This window comes from Aythya fuligula, chromosome 19, assembly GCF_009819795.1.
Source record: "Aythya fuligula isolate bAytFul2 chromosome 19, bAytFul2.pri, whole genome shotgun sequence".
Classification (NCBI taxonomy): domain Eukaryota; kingdom Metazoa; phylum Chordata; class Aves; order Anseriformes; family Anatidae; genus Aythya; species Aythya fuligula.
In genome coordinates, this window is record NC_045577.1 from 2,982,921 (window position 1) to 3,002,347 (window position 19,427).

Below are 19,427 nucleotides of genomic sequence, written 5' to 3' on the forward strand. Positions count from 1 at the left end.
GTAGCAGGCTGGATGTTGCTGGCCCTCTTGATGCACTGTGTGTCTCTGGAGGAGAATCCTTGCTGTGTGAGGTGGAGGCTCGATGGGAGCTCTCACTTCTGCTCTCAGTCTGGTGCTCACAAATAAAGTCAGACCGTTCTGGGTCTGTGCTACACGGCTTAGCCGTTTGCTGCTGTGGGTACAGGCCCGTTTCTGAGGCTCTTGCTCATCCCCTGATCTTACTGAGTTCAGCATAAGAGTCGTTTAAGGTATACAGTGCATTTCATTTTCCTTTGCAGAACACTCTGTAAACATAAATTTAGCTAGGAGGTCTGGCTCTTGGTGCTCTGGAGAAGGAGGCCGTGAAAGGGTTGCTGTGCTGGGTTTTGCCCAGAATTTCTGTGGTTGACAGCTTCCTGTTTTGCAGGGTGGGAGAAGGAAGAGCCTGCTGGAGTCTCGGAAATGCCTACGTCTCCTTGGGGAGCCATGAACAAGCTCTGCACTTTGCAAGGAAGCATCTTGAAATCTCCCAAGAGGTATGAGAAGCTGGTTCAGGTCAGAATCGGTCCTCCCTGTTGAGGAGGACATGCTTTTTATCCCAAGAAGTTAATTTGATACAGTTCTTCTAGCTATGAGTGCTGTGGAAAGTGCCTGCCTGCGTGCTGTCTCAATGTTGTCTTCAGGAACTGCTGGGAAGTGTTCGTTTCATGAGGTGCTCCCAGGCCTCCACTTAGTTAAGGCTAATACATCTGCTGTACGTTGCTAGTAACTGATATTCCTGGGTGAGGAACAGCCACAGTCACCATTTGGGGTTCCACGTTTGCAGCTGCTCTGGTTTTCACAAGCGTGCTTGCCCAGCTAGCTGCAGCTTTCCAGGTACAAAAACATGAGGCGTTTTCGGATGGCTCAGATGTTCAGCAAGCAGGAAGGCCGTTGTTTGCTCTTTCCAGTGTGCTATGAGGAAGTTATTTGTGGTCTCTTTAAAGTTCCCCGGATGAAGAAATTGCCCTTTTGAAGCACTAATTGACATGACTGCATGCAGGCGTTGTGTGTTCTCCTGCCTGTCTTTAGGCTGGCTGAATCCCGGAGCAGGGCTGACACACCGGCCTAATGATGTGCTTAATTACACTTATCAGACATGCAGGAGGAACGCTGTCCTTTGGCCCTGAGCATCTTAGGACAAATGAACTTTTCCAGTTTTCAGGTTTTCAGCCTGCCAGCACTGTGGCAGTGTGGGGCTGGTTACTGGGAGCCGGACGGGTGCGCGTGGTGGTGATGGGAGGGATGGAGCAGTGACTGGTGGCTGCTGGGGGCGGAGGGGAGAGCCGGGGCGGGCAGGAGGGCTCACAGCACTGTTCCCATCCCGAGGTGATGGCTGTGATTGCAGAGCGTGTCAGGAGTAGGTTACTCATGGCAGGTGGCTGATAAACTCCCCCACATCCTTAATTACGGAGTGGTGCAGAGACCGCGTCCATTTGTGGGGAGGGCTCGTGTCAGCTTCTAGCAGCTAGTGATTCTCTTAAAAACTGTTTTATTTTAGCCTTGGGAATGAAGCTAGTCGCCTGTGCTGTTGTGAGCAGCGCCAGCACTTTGTCCAAGAAAAACCTGCAGCAGTTAAACCTTTGCACACTGATGTTTCTATTCCCTGACATAAATCTGACGGTGACATCTGAATCCGAGCGAAATCTGCTCGGAGTAACTGCATGGGAAGCTGCTGCAGGGTGCTCAGAGGTTGCTGCAAAATTTCTTCTGAAACAGCCTGAGTAAAAGATAAATGCCTGGAAGACTTGGAGGCTGTCCTGGCTCTCAGCCACTGCTCTGCAGGACCTCTCGTGCCTTCATGTGGTGGGGGGCTTCTGGGGAAACGGGGGCACCCGAGCCGAGGGCAGAAAGCAGAGCCCTGCTGTGGTGTGTGGTAGGGGCTCTGATTGTCCTGCCAGGGTTCCTCTGAGGGTAATCAGGCCTTGGAGAGAACCTCGAATGAGTGGAAATCAGGGAAGCATTTAACATCAAGGGCTGTGAAACCGAACCAGGACATGGTAATTTCACTGGAGATGATGTCAACAGCAAATCTCTTGTAATTGGCAGGGGATTTATGCCTGATGATAAGCTGTTTGATCTGCCTCCCTTTACTGGTGCTTGGGGCTTTGTCATAAATAATGTGGGGATTTATGATTTTGTTCTGGGATGGCTCGCGCTGCAGTCTATCTCGGAGGACCACAAAAGAGCTGTTGCAAGGCGTTTAACAGGGAGCCAGGGAACAGCCAAGGTCTCTCCCTCTAGCAGAGGCTGCCGTTTCTCTAAAGATTAGAGGCTGCTTCTGAGTGACCTCCCTGTGTTTGCTGGCGATATGCAGAGCAGTCATTTTCATGCTTGGTGTTAACCTTTGAGGGGCACCCAGCAGCACGTCCTACAAATCCCCATTTTTAAGTAGAAGGAGCCACTGGGAAGATTCCTCAATATCTGTCCTTGGCTCCTTCAGGCTGGTGAGAGATGGGACTTTGGAAGACAAAAATAAAGCAAATACAGGAATTTGGACTGTCTCAATGTTAGTATTAATGGCAAGCCCTTTGCTAGGGACAGTTTCCTTAGACCATGCTCCCTTTTAACCAGCTGCCTGTTGGCTTTGCAGATCGGGGACAGGAGCGGGGAGCTGACGGCCCAGGTGAACATGGCCCAGCTCAGGTCAGCCCTCGGCTTGGGCCCCGGGGAGGAGGACGTGGGCACGGCACAGCATTATTCCGGCTACGAAGCTCAAGGTGAGTGTCCAGGCTCCTGCTGGTGCTGTGAAAGATGCAGGATGGTGCACGGGGAGTGGGAGGTGTTGGCAAGTGGGAGGGAATCTGAATGCCGGAGGGAGATGAGGCTATCGGGTGCCTTTCCCAGAAAGGAGGCTGCATTACGTTTGGAGGGAGAAGAATGTGAGGACGAGGGGTTTTTGGCACACCCTTGCAGTGAATCCCTGTGGCCCGGTTCTCCCTTGTGGTTTCACAGCAGAACCCTTCGTTATTGCATACATCTGATGTGAAATGCTTGCTCTGACAAAGGCCCACGAACAGCATCTTATTCTCCACTCCTGCTCCGTGTAAGTTTGAAGGATGGGGAAGGATCTACCCCAAGGAGGGCACGGAGTGAGTTAACGGAGTTAATCTGCATTAGGAATGAAATCCCACGTTCCAAGCAGCGAACCAGCTTTTGTCTCTTCTGAAGCTCTGCAGGGCCCTTTTAACTGATGTGACTGATAGAGGGAGCTTTCAAAAGGTGACTGGCAGGGATTTTGGGCTGCTGTCAGTCTGATGAGCACCCAGGGAACAAGCCTCCAACACGAGCTGAAGGCAGGCTGTGAGCATCGGCACGCTGGGTGCTGTCTCATACTCAGAACACCTGCAGTGGTGCTCTGGAAACAAAGGTGTTACAAGGCTCGGTCACGGCAGACCAAATGGTTTTATTTACCAATATATTTACCACCGGGCCTGGGGTTGTTCTGCCTCTGCTCCCCAGGGAGAAGCCACGCTGCCAGCCCCATGTCCCCTGCTCGGGGACCGTCTGCCTGTCCCCAGATGTCTGCCTGCCACCACGGACGTTTGTGGGTGCCTGGCATGGGGTGCTTCCAGCCGGCTCTCCCGTAGCTGTGGACAGCCTTATTAATTTACACAGATGAAATTGCATCCCAGGAGGTGCGGGCTGATTAAATATGACCTTGTTAGTGCAGATGCATCTTCTGAGGCGGTGTGTTCTCTCCCTGCTGGGAGGGCTCGCTCAGAGATGATGCTCTGGTAGAGGCACGGTGCTCTGGGAGGGCGAAAGGCTGCCTACGAGGGTTTGCTCTGTGCATTGATCCTGAAGTTGTAGCCTGCTACATCGGTGCTAAGGCTTTTCCTGAGAAATTGAGCTGTGGATGAGGAGCCGGAGTGCCCTGCCGTGCCCCATCAGGAGCTGCAGAGCTGAGTTCAGTCTCCTCAAAGGCCATAAGGGCCACGACAGCTGAACCAACCTCCTTCTGCACGTCAGCTCCATCTCTATAACTGCTGGGGAATTTATTAGCTAGCGCCTTCTGCTGAGACCTGGCACCTTGTTAGAGGTTTCCCTCTGGCAAATTATTTTTGCTCTGAAAGGGGGTCAGGAAATGAAACTTGGTGCTGCTCCTAGGCCAGAGAGAAACGTGGAGGAAAGGAGTCAATGTGGGTGCCAGGTCCCACAGGCTGGGGAATGAGGGGTGCAGGAGGAAAACAGACTTTTGGTCCCTGAGCTGAACTCTGTAGGTGAGACTTGGTGATCAGAGCCTGCCTCTGTGTGGCCCGTGGGCTGCTCGCTCCCCCTCAGTGATCCAGATGTGGCTGTGCTGGTAACATCTGGAGCCAGGAGTGAGTTTTTTCTCCCCTGAGAGAGCCACGGTATTCCGTGTGTGGTCAGGGAGAGCAGGCGAGGGCTGAGCTGCCCTGCTCGGGGCTGGAGGTCGCAGTGGCCTCGTGAATCCGTGGTGCCCTTGCTGATGTTCCCGAGGTCGGGGCTGTTGTCAGCAGCGGGACGAAATGTTCTCTGAAGGAAAACCAACAAATAACCAGGGCTTGCTGTGTGGGAGAGGGAAGCAGAGCAGGGCCAAGGGCAGGGGCACGGAGTGTCGCAGCACTTTGCACGTGGCTGGCTCTGGTGTGTGCATCCCGGGGGGAAAGGTGCTGTCCTTGTCACAGATCCGGAGAGAAGGTGGCTGTGCAGGAGAGAGGAGCCTGGCTCCCTCGGTTTCTCCCTAATTCTCATTCTGACCTCATCTCTGTCATTCTGAACCCCAGTGGAGGATAAAAGAGGCCACTGACGTGTCTCTGAGCCCTTCAGAAGGGAGATCTATTTTATGGCTGCCAGGCACTTTGGTACCCTCCTGTGCACTTATTAAATGATTAGAAAAGCGTGATTATTTATATTATTAATAGCAGCAATTTACAGCAAGAGGAACATCTGCTTCTGTAATAGGAAGCAGGTGAGACAGTTGAGATTCAAGTTGCCTTCTGAACCAGGCGTGCCTTTTGATGTCACGGTGAGAAGAGCTTTCAGATATTTTTTTTTTTCCCTGCTTAAGGCTGTAAAATGGCTGCATATTCATAAGGATGCTAACAGCATCGGGTAGGGGAGGCGTGGTATAAAACACACGAATGTCACCAAGCAGGTAGAATGAAGTTTCACAGCAAATCTCAGTTCTGGGAAAATCCATCCAACTGGCTGAGAAACCCCAAACCATCAGGCTGGGATGTCCTTCACAGGTCGCTTGTGTCCAAGTCTTGGGCATTGTCCTCCACCCGCAGCCTGGGGGAGGAAGGAGTGTCTGGTGTTTTCCTCCGCTGTTTTGGCTTCCTCTTGCTGAGCTCTTTGTGATTTAATTAATATTCTGAGAGCAGTTGGATGTCAGAAGACAGAGCTGGAGGCCAGGGAAGTGGGGCAGCGCTACAAAAGCCTTGTGAAAGCAACGACCTTGTGAAGAAATGCAAACAGGGAGAGCTTAAAGCAACAAACCAGACGAAGCTGGAGAGGAGCTAAAACACAAAGCAAATAAACAGAGGTTGTGTCTGCTTCTCCGAACGCACGAATACACGGCCCTGAAAAGTGGTCTTGCCCTCTCACACGCTGCAAATAAAGAACTGGGTACTGGTAGGCTGTTGCTGCTGGAGAAAATGGAACTGGCTGGGCTCGTGAGGGATTTGTTGCAGAGGTCAAAGCAACCATGAGCAGTGAGTTTGGTGCTGGGGGTGCCCCGGGTGCACGCAGCCAGCTCTGCTCGACCAGGGCTACTCGGGGCTGAGGCTCAGCGGGGTGCGAGCTGTGCCTGGTGCTCCACCAAATTGGGGGCACTCGACCTGGACCTTCCTCGAGCAGCCTGTGGCCGCGGCACCGAGGTGGGTTAGCTGAGGTTGTGTGTGCACGTGGCTGCCCTGCAGCGTTCCTCTCCTCAATTCCTCCTTGTCAGCTCTCCCCTCTGGAGGCTGGCACTGGCCGGGGGCTGCCTGCCAGCCGCAGGGAGCACAGGGAAGGGGCTCACCCGCTGCCAAAGGGATGGAGGTGTCGGGCAGAAGGCAGAGAGCAGCCCCGGCCGGCCAGCTCAGAAGGATTTTCAGTGCTTCTCAAAAAGAAAAACTGAGTCTGGGCTGCTTTTCTTTTACACTCAGCAGCGTGTCAGCCTCAGCTGTCAGCTCTGATGGCAGCAGCAGTGTGAGGAGATGCTGAGCAGCACCTCTCCTGGCAGCTGGGTGTAGGTGGGGAGGGATGCAGGTGTTCTACAACGCGTTGGCACACACGTAGAGGCTTTCAGAGCGTTGTGTGCTGGTTCCTGGCACGGTTTCCGTGCTGTTTGCAGTACGCAGCCACCACTGCCCAGCTGTGCTCAGCGAGCTTGGAGGGCAGGAAAGGACTCGGCTGCGAGCCTGACTTCAAATCACAGAATATTCCCCCAGAATCAGAGACTGCCCCCGCTCTGCACAGCCTCTGCTGAAGAAATGGGGGCACAAGGCTGCTCTGCTTGCCTGCACTTGGGTTTCAGGAGCCTGTGTGAGAGGCAGCCGTGCTTCAGGTTGTGTTATTGGGGTGAGGACGTGGGCAGTCCAGGCTGGCATGAAACCCATCCCCTTCCTGGGCAGCGATCAGCTCTGCGTGGCTTTGAATTCGGGTCTCTGCATCCTCAGTGCTATTCCCAGCTTGCTTTCTTCACAAGAATCTTTGAACCCTGGGATAAATGAGGGGTAGAAGAAATCTGCTTTTATGTTTCCCAGCCTGTTTGTTTGCTTGCTTGCTTGCTTTAAATATCTTTGAAGTATCTGAGAAGCGTTTAGGGCTGCTGAAAGACGCTCGGTTGACCGGCCTCTGTTGATGCAAGGCGAGGAGGAGGCAGTGCTGCCAAACCCATACCAGCCTGAGCCCTGGGCTGGGATGCTGTGCAGGGATGGTCCTTCTCTGTGGCTTGCTCGACCGTGCTGCGAGGGACTGTGGTGGGTGACAGGAGGGAGATGTGGCCCTCTGAGACCTTCCAACAGGGGGACAGCCCGAGGCTGCAACTTCAGTGTCTGGAGACGAGGCTTAGCTGAGAGATGCGGAAGGGCCATGGGAGGACAGACATGAACTCACTTCACTGTGAGTTCAGATTTATGTTTGGGCGATGAGTGTTGCCTCCCACTGAGGCACCTGCAGGAAGGTCTCCAAAATGACCTGAGGGCTGCGGTGGGCCTCGCTGTGATGGAGCAGGGCTGGAAGGATGCCAGGAGTGCTGCTTGAATGGGAGGGGGGCTTGTGTGAAGATTTAGGGTATCTAAAGGATGCCTCTCTGTTATCTCTCTGAGTCTTTTCTAAACCTCTGAGTAACCTCTGCTGTTACAGCTGTTAAATCACTTCAGGAGCACTGACGAGGGGAGATGAACCTCTGAGTCATTTGGATTTAAATTGAGTTACTTAGCACTCAGCTCCGACTGCCCCAGCTTTACGAAGTTTTAAAAATATTCTTCCCAAAGTTTTAGCAGTATTTAACTCTCTCCTCTCACTTTGCCCTGCACACGAGCTACCTTCCCAGTGTCAGTGTTGCAGCAAGACTTCCAGCTCAGCAGAGGAAATGCTTCGGGCCTGGAGGAGAGGATATTGTGCTGATGAAATTCAGGTGCCTGTTTTATCTTGATGCCAGGGGAGAGTGCAAGGGCTGGAAAGGAGGAATGAGGAAGAGGCTTGTTCTCAAATCCTTTGGCAGAGAAGATACAACGTGGCCCTTGGCAAAGCCACCCGTTAAATCAAGGAACCTCTTGTTGTGGGGAGAGCTGACTTCATGGAAATGGTCAGCTCCTTACACAACCCCCTGCTCAGAGCTGGGAAGCCTGAAATCCCCTTTGGCTGCTGTTCCAGGCTCCTGCAGCCATCCCAGCTAGAATCAGTTTTTATCCTTAAAGGTTTTTATCCAGGGGACTTGGTGTGCTTTAGCATTTCACTGGGCACACCGCTGCCCTCAGCAGCAAGGCTGGCCCCTCGTCTGGCAGAGCCGGGCACCCAGACACAGCACAGCTTTGCTTAACGAAGAGACCTGGGGCTTGTAGGGACACAAAGAGACCTGGGGCTTGTAGGGACAATCGGAGCTCGTGAATTCAAAGGCCAGCGTGGCCAGCCACGTGCCAGTAGCTGGAAGGTTCCTGCCTGCTGCAAGCTGGTGACAGATTCACAGCAGCCTCCAGGAGGAGGGATCAGGTATGTTGCCCCCCTCTCTGTAGGATTTTGCTGTGGGTGTTTGATCCCTGTGAGGCTCTGACACGTGCTGTTCTTGCACTTGCCCTCCCTCAGTCAGCCCCTAGGACTTCAGCTGCTCGGCGGTGCCCCTGTTAATTACTGCATGTCACTTTCTAGCTCAAACTCAGTGTCTTTTTGATCTCTGCTTGTTCAGCACAAGCTTGTAACGGGAGATCAGGGGTCATGAAGCTCTGCTAAATACTGGCAGAGAAAATTTTGCTCTTTTAGAAGAAAACCAGGTGCTCCTGCCAGTGCTATCATGGCTGTTCTTGAATGAGCCCGAGGTTACCTGCCTCCTCCCAGCCCACTCCACCCAGTTCAGTTTATCTCCCCGAAAATCCTTCTGTCCCCACAACTATTGATCTATTAAGCAGGTCGTGGTTCTACAAGGCCTCCCCTGACATGGCTCCAAGTTTCCCACAAGGTTTGTGTTTGACTTTGTCAGGTGGGGCATCACTGGGTGCGCTGTATGGTCTGCATCCTGCAAGTCCAAACCGAGATACTTCATTCTTTGGCCTGAATTGCCATCACTTTATTTGCAAAAAGCCATATTCCAGCCTTACTCAGCAAGAAGATGCCTGTTGTAGGATAACCTTTTGCTCAAAGACCGCAGCTTTTCTGAGCTGCGTTGTTTTTTTTCTGGGGGAAGGAAACTCCTTTGTGTCATCTCTGTCTCCGAGGAGGACTTTTGCTCCAAGTCCCCCCTTGGCCAATTCAGAAGTAACTTGGTTTTGTTACTGCCCATTGTACGTGCATGTATGCATTTGAAGGAACAATTTCACTATGGGAAAAAAAAAACAAAAAAAAACTACAAGACTTTTGTTATTCTGGAGAAGGTTTTTGTAGTGCTCAGGATCTGTCTGGAAGGCTGATATTTGCTCAGCTGTGTGCTGGTCTGTGTGCCAACGAATACAGCACTTCGCAGCTAGTCAGAGCAAACACCCGGGAGCCCGATCTTCCCAGCAGAAGAGGTTTCATTCCTGTCCTCTGGGCTTCCAGCTTTGATATGAGGGGCCGAGAATGCAGGACCTTGCGTGGGACCAAAGCATTTCTGAGGAAGTCTGACATGACAGCGTGCTGGAAGCAACCGTCCTCCAGCTTCCCGTGTTACCCTGACCCTCAGCTATGGGTTGATTTTTGTCCTTCCCATGTGTTCTGTCCTTTCTGTTGCAAGCTGTACATGTTCATGGCTTTTGTCTGGACCACAGAGAGCCCAAAGGGCCTCATTTAGCTGCTAGGGAGGAAAAAGTCTCAGCCATGTCAGGGTTCCCCTGGTCCTTTCCACTCTCAGGGACGGGTGGGTAACCAGATGGTCCATCCCCCAGATCGATGCACAGCAGCGTGGTGCCAGCGTTTTATGGCTCAGTCGTTGTAAATAACTGATATTATTTGCTTTCTCTATTTAGAGAAAAGTATTGTTCTGTCCCAGTAACATCAACTGGGAAAACAAATGCCGGCATTTATCATGCGAGTGCTGGCAATAATAGAGGTCAAGTGGATTTATAGTGCCAGAACCCATTACATGTTTGAAGACTAATTAAAGCCCTAAATGAGCTGCTTGTCCTACTGGAGGCTTTTTTATTTTTTTTTTTCCTTTCCTTGCTGCTGTGTTTTTTTTTTCCTTTTTGAAGAGCGCTCGCTGTAATAATGGAGCAGCAGCTAAACAGAGATTTCCTGATTAGATGTCAGCAGAGAAAGATTTGAAATGCTCTGCGTGCGTTGGGATTGCTGGACCACATCTCCGCTGTTAGTTCTGAGCCTGGTAGGGTTTACAGACCTCTCTTCCACCCCAAACAAGTGCCTGGCTGGTCTAATTTAATCCTATTTAATATTTAGAGCTCTCTGCCACAGTCAAGGCTCTGAAATGCCGGGGTGTATACAAAGGGAGGAAGGCAAGGTCCTGGGCTGGTGATATCTGCCCCAAAGACAAGCTGATATCTCAGTTGATACAGGTGTGGAAGGAAATGACCTTTCCAAGAAAATCCAGCAACTGCTTCTGCCAAGATTTGTTGTGGTCTTTATTGTGCAAAGCCTGGGCTCTGCGGGGTGTCTCCTACCCCCCCAGCTGCCCTGACCTGCTACGTGCACTGCTTGACCAGGAGAGCTGCAAGGTGAGGGAGGATGATACTGGCTGTGTAACCTTTCCCCGTGGTTTCTGTGGAGTTCGCTGTCAGGTTTAATTCTGCTCCCTGTGCTGCAGCCACCCCAGAGAGACACGGTGCCATCAGACAGAACCGTCCCTCGATCCTCATCGGGGAGCTTGCTCCATCTCAGCCAGGCAGCTCTCCAAGCTGGAGACGGGGGAGAGCCACGGAGTCATCAAAGCACACGTCAAGCTGATGAGAGCTGCTGGCAGGGCTCCCCGAGCCGCTGCTCCACGCGTTGTGCTCCATCTCGTCAGCACTGAGCTCTCCGGAGTGCCAGCTGGAGCTGGAGACTGTCCACGCAGGAACAAAACTGCCCACGCTGTCTGCCCAGCTTTACATGGAGTTACCTGGCTGGAAGCAGGGGGAGCTTTGTGCTGAGCAGGCACTGCCAGGGCTGCGTGGCTTTCTAAGCAGAGGCCTGGCTTGGTCTTTCCCCTAAATATGCTGTAAAAGCCCCAGGAGCCCTAAAAAGCAGAGTGTTGCCCTACACTTAATCAGCTTGAGAAGCCCCAGGACAGCAGGAGCGGGCGCCATCAAACTTCTGGCTGTGAAGGGAAGTTTATAGATAAAGCTTCTTGCACGGTGTCATCAGAGACTGTCCCCATCTCTGCAGGGAGATGGAGAAAAAAGCAGCATCTGGCTGGGTGTGTGGTGGGGATGGATTGGGGAGTGTCCCACGGACAGAGGACTGGAGAGCATTTGTGATGTGGGGGGATAAGAGGGGGCCAGGAGAAGGAAGGATGTCACAGCTACATAAATGAGCATCTTTTCTGCTCTGTCCCAGTAAAATCCCCCCACACCACAAGATTTCGTTGCCTCCTTCCCGTAGGGAGGTGACGGATTTTCAAGTTTTAAAACACGGGAATGCAAAAACCGTTAAACGCCCCAGGAACCAAACTGCAAAAAGTAAAAAAAAAACAAAAACAAACAAACAGAAACCCCTCCTTGGCTCGTGGGGGTGTTGAGAGCATGGAGGGTGGGTGGGGGGAGATTTTTGGGGAAAAAAAAAAAATATTTAAAACAGAAACAACAACCCCGAGCCTGAGCACTGAGAAGAACAACATCCGAGGAGCTCCAGGAAAACAAGCCATGAATGCGGGCAGTCAGCAGCGGCGCTCAGCTGATGTTCACAAGAAGGTTTCGGCTCGCTGTGTTGGAGACCTCAGCAAACCTTGAAGACAGAGAGAGCATTTAGAAATGCCCCTGAGGTTTTCCGTTGCTCTGCAGTAGGCTTGGTAAACATGCCAATAAATACTGGAGAGAGAAGAAAAGCCCTTACAGAGGAGCAGACACCGGTTTTCAGCCGCTCGATCTTCTGCCTCCGCGGCGGCTGCTGCCGGTCGGCGCTGGGGGGAAAGGGGCAGAGAGGATCCGAGCACTGGGGCTGCAGGAATTGCTGGGAAAATCACTTCTCAGGAGGTTTCTGAGCACATCTGAAAGTTACGTCTGGAGCTGTGAGAGGGAATGTCCTGTAGGAGGGCAGCAAGCTAGCGGGACTCCTCGTGTCGCGGCGTGCCTGTGAGTATGGGAACTGCTCTGCGGCAGGATGAGCGTGTCAGACAGGGAAAAAAGGGGAGAAACTGTTCTGTGAGCGTGGTGGGAGCTGCTGCCTGCTGCCATCCAGCTTACGGTAGCCCTGGCTGTAGGTAGCATCTCAATTCTTCTAGCTGCTGGCGCTGCTTTGCCCGTGGGACAGCTCGGTGCGAGCGAGGGCAGAACCGGGCGCTTTGAGGCCGGCATCTGGCCCCGGTGCTGGTGTGCTGGTCGTGTTTTCTTCGCCTAAAAACAGCCAAGCTGGCCTGTTGGGAAGTCGAATTTGTAATTCCTAACTTCTTCCTCTCTTAGCTCAACCAAACGCGAAGTCTGCCCGGTAACGGAGGAACCACCAGCACCAAAACAACGGAGGAAGACAAATGGTTCCGCGTGCCCTAATTGCTGGGGTCGTCTCGGCTGACGACGTTTATTAAATTAGCAGAGAGGAAGGCAGGCTTTCGCAGAGCAGAGATTAATGGTTTCTGGCCAGCGGTTTAATGCTACTGCAAACGTACAAAAGCACCTGAGGACGGAGGTGTGTAATTAGCGACTCTTTAGCCTGTTGGAAACGCTGGGTGTTTATCTAATCAGGCGCACTTTGCTTCTTCCTCGCTTTCCTGGAAGCGGCCCTTAAAAGCTGCCGTGACGCACGCTGGCTTCCAGGTGCTGCTCTCACCTCTTGGGCATCGCTTTGAAACCCAGACGCGTGATCAGGTCGAGTGTTTGTGGGTGTCTTTTATCGCAGGTTCTCCTTGCTTCTCCCCTTGCCAAGCTCCTGCCGGCCGACGTGGCAGCTCCAGGAGGGCTCTGCTCAGGCTTTGCTCCTCTGGCGGCGTGGGGGAGACCCTGCAGAGCTGCCTCTTTCTTGGTGGTGCCCCCAGGAGCTGGTGGGAGCACAGTGGAGCAACAGGAGCCGGGTGAGAGGTGTCTTTGAGGACTTTGGCTTTCTTTAGGAGCTCTGGGTCCTCCTGGAGTGAGCCAGGGCGGGCTGTGCGCGACCCACCGAGAGCTCTGCGGCCATCTCCATGCTGTGGTGGAGAGGGCTCGGGCTCCATCCTTTCAGCTGTCTGTGTGGTGCACATCCAGCCTGTGGTAAAGTGTTCAGACAGCAGATAACCGTGTCGTGTCACCGGTACCCAGCATCGTGGGCCTTTGCCATCCTCCTCAAGGTCGGTGTTTACGATGCCTTAGCAAAGACAAAATAGCGTAGTTAAGATTTATTAGTAAAAATAATGAAGGGCTGAAATAAAAATGGTAACACCAGGAGTTCTGCCTGCTGCATTGAGGGCAGCAAAGTCCTTTCTTCCTGCCCGCACCAACAGGAGAACAGCCCCATGTCTGAGCCCAAGCCAATGCCAGCAGCAATCGCCCAGCTTCCAGAACCAAATCCTGGTTTTACCGAGCTGCTGCCAAACCAGCGATGGCTCTGCAGGGTGGAAGAGGGTCGAGTTGGGTAGATACGGCAGCGGTGTGTCACTGCGTGTTCTCCTTGCTCTCTGGCTTTGCTGTGTGTTCAATATCCATCTTGCACCTATTCACCACCTCCTCCAGTATCTTCTTAACTCAAAGCCTGCTGCTGAAGTCACCTTAAAACTACACTAACGTGCTTTTTGGAGAGACAGACACCGTGCACAAATGTTTTGTTGGTTTGGCCATCGTGGCTGCAAGGAGTAAATCCCGTTGGGGTAGTAAGGAAGTCGTGAGGGGCAGTGGAGTTGCCTTTAGGTCATTCATAACTAAGCTGTGGTATGGATGCGAAGTCCCAGATGATCTGAGCTTGTCTTTGTATCTCACGACGCTGAGCGAGGGGGGAATTTTGTCTTTGGAGGTGCTGCAGCTGAGAGATGCCTGTGGTTGCACCTGGAGTCGTGCAGAGCTGGGTGCGTGTTCATGCAGGAATCCTACAACCTGCTGGCTTTTCCGTTTAACCACTGCCTTCTGCTCGCAGTCAGCCCCGAATTGGTTTGTGAATTTTGGGCCTTCTCTCGTTAAGTTTGCCTGGTGAGCAGCTCGGTGGCACCCTGGGCTGGAACAGGGTGCGTGGGGGCCGCTGTGGGATGTCGGTGCTGGTGGGAAGCTGGGGAATCTTTCGGCTCGGTGAGCTTGCTGCTGCAGGAACCGCACAGAGTTCAGTGGTTTCCGTTCTCAGGGCTCTGCACGAGGATGGCTTTCAATTCACATGCACTCATTATTCGCCCTCCCCCAGGATTTCCCCTCCAGCTTGGAAGCTGTGGCGGGACATCGGCTCCAGAGCTCCCGGTTCTGCCCCGCTTGGTGCTGATTTCAGGGGGTCCTCAGCTAAAGCCAAACTTTGGGAAAGGGCAGGAAAAGGGAGCAGGAAGGGGAAAGGGCAGAAGTTTTCCAGGATGTCTTAGAGGCACCCCAGGGCCATTTGGTAAATGCTGCGTGTGCCGGTGAGCAAGGTGAGAGCGGCTGGGAGAAGGTTGGAGGGAGACGTGCAGGTAGAAGGAGTGTGGAAAACAGAAGGCAGAAGCTGAACTGGTTTTCACCTTCTCTGTTATTGTTATAACACTGTATTTAAATTAATTTTATTAAATCTCAAATATCTTAATGGTTGCCAAATTTGATGTTTTGTCTGTCAGCTTCGGGGCAAGGTTTCTCTCTCCTTGAGGCTGGGCCTGTGATAGCTTGAAAACATTTGCTCTTTCACTTAGTTTTCCAGCCCTCGTGACTGCAGAGCAAAGCTTTAAGATGTGTCCCAGACACATTCTTTAAGTTAAAAACACGGAGATAAAGCAACAAGCCCACAGATGTATTCAACTGTATTTTTGTTATGATTTTTCTCAGTGCCAGTCCCCTGACTTTTCCTTGTTTGGGGTCGGGCTCGTAGCTCTGGAATTTCAGAGCCCTCAGCTGAGACCCGGGGTCACGGTGCGCCCCCGCTACTGGTTCGAAATCAAAAGCTTTGTGCAGCCCTCGCTGTTACTGGCTGTGCCGTGACACTGCTTTGAAAAAGACCCAAAACAATAGAGAGAGGAAAAAAAAAAAAAAAAAGAAACAGATTTGAATCTCAAGGACAGCACAGCTGCAACATCCCGTCTGCTTGACTTTGCAGCTCACGGTAGCTGAGGGTCTGCCACGCTGGGAGTTTGGGCTGGGTGCTGCTGGTGTGTGACACCCCCCTGATGCCAGAGTGCGTTGTTTTGCAGGAGCCAGGCCAAAGAGACTCCAAAGAAACAGCATGGACAGCTTAGACCTGCTGAAGTTCCCTTCTGAAAAGGTAAGCGAAGATGGCTGGCTTGCCTGGAGGATGAAGTATCGGTAGGAATCCGTAAGGGCTTGTTGACTGCCTGCATGCACAGGGAAGTATGCAATTAGCAGATAGCACGGGAGTCAATGGGATTAACCAGAGAGGGTTTCTGGAGAGGAACAGCTGGTCTAGCTAAAAAGGCACTTAACTGAAAGCTGAAAAAGCCACTTCTGGGTTTTTTTGAAAAAAAACAGCCCTTTATTGAAGAGGATAAGCACGAGCAGTTCAGCCCCTTCAGTGGCTGGTGGCACGTCTCAGTGCCTTGTTAACCCAGCAGAGTGCTGCCTTCGTGCAGCCAGGGAAGGAGAGGTCAGGAGGGAGCTGCAGCGTTGCAGGAGGCAGAGGATCTTGTCCCAAGGGGCTCTGGAGGATTGCCTCTGCTCTGGTTCACTGCTGGAAATGTCAGATCCAAGCAGATCAGTGTTTTCATTGCCTCCCCAGGGCAAAGGCTGTTTCTACAGTCAGCTGGGAGGCACTGAGCCTCTCCACCTGCATGGATCATTTAAATTTCTGAGAAAATCCTGCACAGGATTGCTGGGTCTGCCCCGTAGCAGGTGTCGGTGCTGCTGTGTGGTTCAGCCATGCCCGATCCCAGGGGCAGGCAGCCCAGCTCTGCTTTTTGGGAAAGGCGTTGGCAGGAGTCGTTTATATTCATGCGGTGCTTTCCAGGCACAGCTCTCCCGAGTGCCCCGGGGAGCGTTTCCACTCCTGCAGAAGTGTCACAAAAAAAAAAAAATCCCCCAAGTTGTGGGTAGGTACAGGGGATCAACGGGAAATAACCTCAGGCTTGCAGAGACATCTGAGTGCCTAAGCAGCCCAGCAGGCACCTGGAGGGACTGGCAGAAGCTCTTTCCTGAATTAACTCTGAGGGAGTTAAATTCCAAGCACCCTTTTTGTTAATTCACCCACCTGCCCAGAGGCTGGCTGCCTCCTACCTGCTGTAACCAGTGCAGGTCCATCTCTTCTCCAGCCACAACCACACGTTCTGGGCTGGGTGGCTGCTGCCTAAAATCCCCCTGACCTTTCCCACACCACTGGGTTTATCTGCTCACCTCCAGGTAGGGGTTGGACCTGAGGTTGGACTGACCCCATGGGTTCCCTGTGATGACAGGGACACAGTGCCCAGTGGCAGGGTGATGTGTGTGTCCTGATCGATCGGTTCTGTGTCCTGATGGATCAATTCTGTGTCCTACTCATCGCAGCATGGCCCGGGGGCTCTGGCAGTGTTGTGCTACATGAGATTTGTTGCTGTTGCCGCTGGTTTCCTGCTCTTTGCTCTGCAAGCTGGGCCTCGCTCAGTACTCCAGGCAGGGTGGTGGATTTCGGGGGTTCCTGGGGGAGCTGTGGGTAGTCCATAACCTGGGAGTCAGAAACGAGTTGTTCCCCCCAAAGTGGTCCTGTGGTCCTGTGTGAGCTCACCTCTCCTTGTGGAAGCAATTCCCCATCCTTTGAGGTGCTAAGACCTCAAAGAATAAACCAGCGGTGTGAAATGCGATCTCTCCAGCGCCCTCTCATTATTTCCTCACCCTTTCTGCCCTTAGCTCTGCCAGAGATAGCCTTCGAAGTCAGCAGGGCCCCCTGTTACCGAACAGGCCAGGAACTTTTGTGCACTGCCCCTGCACAGAGTTGCTCCTGTGCTCCCCGACCTGTGCCTTGTTCCCTGGTTTGAGTTTCCCTGGTTTTAGCTCCCAGCCTCTGGCTCTTCTTTATTCCTCTTTCCACCAGACTGAAAAATCTCTTCATCACATGCTGGTTTTTGCCCTGGAGGTGCTTACAAGCCGTAATTGAGCCATCTATTCTTTGGGCATGAAGGAAGCAGTTTGAGGCATTGCGAGGCAGCTTCTGTCCACTTCTGAAGCCCACTTTCAGGCCTGCTTTTCAGGCTGTGGACACCGGCCTGGCTGCAGTTGGTCGCATTGATAGCATCTAAGGAAATGAAACTCCCCTCGCTTGTTCTCACTATTCCTGTTTGTGTTTCAAGGAGTGCAGAAGGCGTTTTGGCTCCAGCATCCTGCTGCGTTGGGCTGCTGGTGTGCTGTGACTTCGGGTCCTGTTCAGTGTTTTTGCCTTCTCAGTGCTCACCTCTTAAAATCCCAGCCTCGTGGGTCCCTGGGTGAGCTGTGCTCCTGAGCTGGGCTCCAGCTTCTTTCACCCGCACGCAGCAGCTGAAGCGAGGAGTGAGGACACTGGGGAGTTCTCTCGGTGCTCTGTGAGCAATAATAAGATGGTTTGCAGCATGGAAATACAAAAGCCCAAAGCATGGAGCAGGTTTAGGCACTCAGATCCCACTGGTTACGTGCCTGGTGCCTTTAATAAGTGCCTTTGGAGCTAAATGCTGAATGCTTCTGCTGCTGTTTCCGTATCAGGGCCTCATCTGCGTGACAGCAGTAATGAGGTTGTTGTGATAATACAGGCAGGGCCATTACCACAGGGCTTTTGGCAGAGAAGGGATGGAGTTGTGTGCATCTCATGGGAAGGGAGTGAGGAAGGAGAAGCCAGGCGAATGGCAGGGGTTGGAAAAAACAAGCGAAGAGCTGCACTGAGAGGAGACAAAACCTAGGATTTAATAGACATGTTACGGTTTCCCCATGCGTTACACAGGAGTGACAAACCTGTGTTTTATATGGCCACAGGAGCACTGCAAACAGGAGTTGAAGAGAGCCCAAAAGGAGAGCAGAGGAGCAGGGGGCTGCCTGCAACCAGCTGCTGCAGTCGGTCACATTTCCCTGCGGTCCCCACATGCTGGTAGCAGGAGGGTTGGCAGGAGGGCTGAATGGGACTCCAACCCCTTGTGCTAATCGATGCCTCTACCTTTATACCTGTTTTTTTTTAAGAGGATGCTACTTCTCCCTATGGAGAGGTTGTCCATTGTGTGCTGTTTGGGTGATGCTGCTTCTCCACGCATTAAAATCCTCTGCTGCAGATACACAATATCCTTATTCAGCCCTGCGCATTGTGAGTGGCAGTGCACACCATCTAAATGCCACGTTAACTTCTCGTTTCTGTGGATATTTGCCATTTTTCTGGGGAAATTTGCCATCAGATCTCCACGTTAAACCGGAGAGAAGCAATTTGTGCAATGACTATTTCTTGCTTTCCCAAGGACCAGAATGGGGACAGCCATCATGTGGGAGACCTGAAGATCTCGGGCAAAGAGTTCTTGTCTTTACCTGCAAGGTCAAAGAAATACCGGGAGCACCAACACACTTCAGAGAGAAGGCCCCAGGGGTCAAGTACATCACCGCTGGATGCCAGCGAAGTCCGAGTCCAGGTGTCACAGTCGGTAGGAAGATGTTTTTTCTCCTCTGGTACTCGTCTTGGAGCTTCGTTTCTAACCTCGTTGGGTGGGTGGCAGTGTGGCCTGTTGGCCTGAAAGCAGAGCCTGCATCTGGCTCTGCTGTTCAGGCAACTGCAGGCAGATTATTTTTCCTTTCTGAGCCTTGGCTTCACGGCTCATTACACAGAACTGCGGTACCAACCTCCTTGAACTGGTTTGTGAGAGCTTGGTGGTTAGTGGTGCTTGTAACCTTCAGCAGAGGGATGAGTTTAGACCTGAACTTTCCTGAGTTTGGGACTGTCTGGGTGTGATGCCCTGACTTCTAGAAGAACACAGCAGGTTGGAGGCCTTACTTTGTGGAGCCTGACTTGAACAGCCTCCTCAGCTAACCAGGAAAATGCTTGTTGCCTTCAGGAAGCAGAGCCCTTTTCACGTTTTTGGTAGCTTATCAACCAAAAATGTGGATGCCTTTGCCATTTGCAGGTTGCTGGCATGCAGCAAGGCCCTGTTGTGGTTGAACAGCTCTGACTTAGTCTGTCCTTGGCTCCCCGGAAGGTGGTGGACGTCTGTGTCCTGGAAAGCTCTCCTTGTGCGTTTTTTACATCTTTAACCCAAACAATTGAGCTGTTTGAGGCTATTATCTTCTGGTTGTGTTGATGTTTATGTTGTGACACTGGCAAATACAATGTGCTGGGGAGGTTTCCTGCAGCTGTGCTGGTTTTGTTCTCAGTTCTGGAGGCAAGAGTCACACCCACAGATGCTGCATGTTTCTGGATTGTGGGAGCAGGCTTGGAGGTATTTGAACTCGGTGATTTCAAGTGAGAAGCCCGAAGTCCTCAGCTTGCTTTTTGCCAGGAGATGGATAGTAACAGCAAAGCTGTAAGGATTGCATGGGTGCTCTGAAGTATTTGGGCTCTTGCTTTATGCTGAGGCTGTAATTCACTGTCGCACTGCTGTGATCACGCACTTGAATCCA

General features: G+C 52.3%; 1 protein-coding gene across 2 annotated transcripts in view; it reads left to right on the plus strand.

Moving 5' to 3' along the window:
* GPSM1 (G protein signaling modulator 1) overlaps window positions 1-19,427 on the plus strand; it is a 62,159-nt gene that overhangs the window by 25,642 nt on the left and 17,090 nt on the right. The window contains exons 8-11 of one of the 2 annotated variants that reach the window (XM_032200459.1): window positions 407-515; window positions 2,612-2,738; window positions 15,074-15,144; window positions 18,278-18,457. In XM_032200459.1, the coding sequence (XP_032056350.1) occupies window positions 407-515; window positions 2,612-2,738; window positions 15,074-15,144; window positions 18,278-18,457 (487 nt within the window). Of the gene's footprint in view, window positions 1-406; window positions 516-2,611; window positions 2,739-11,597; window positions 11,889-15,073; window positions 15,145-18,277; window positions 18,458-19,427 lie in introns of those variants that run through there. The other variant, XM_032200460.1, reaches the window with a different exon arrangement.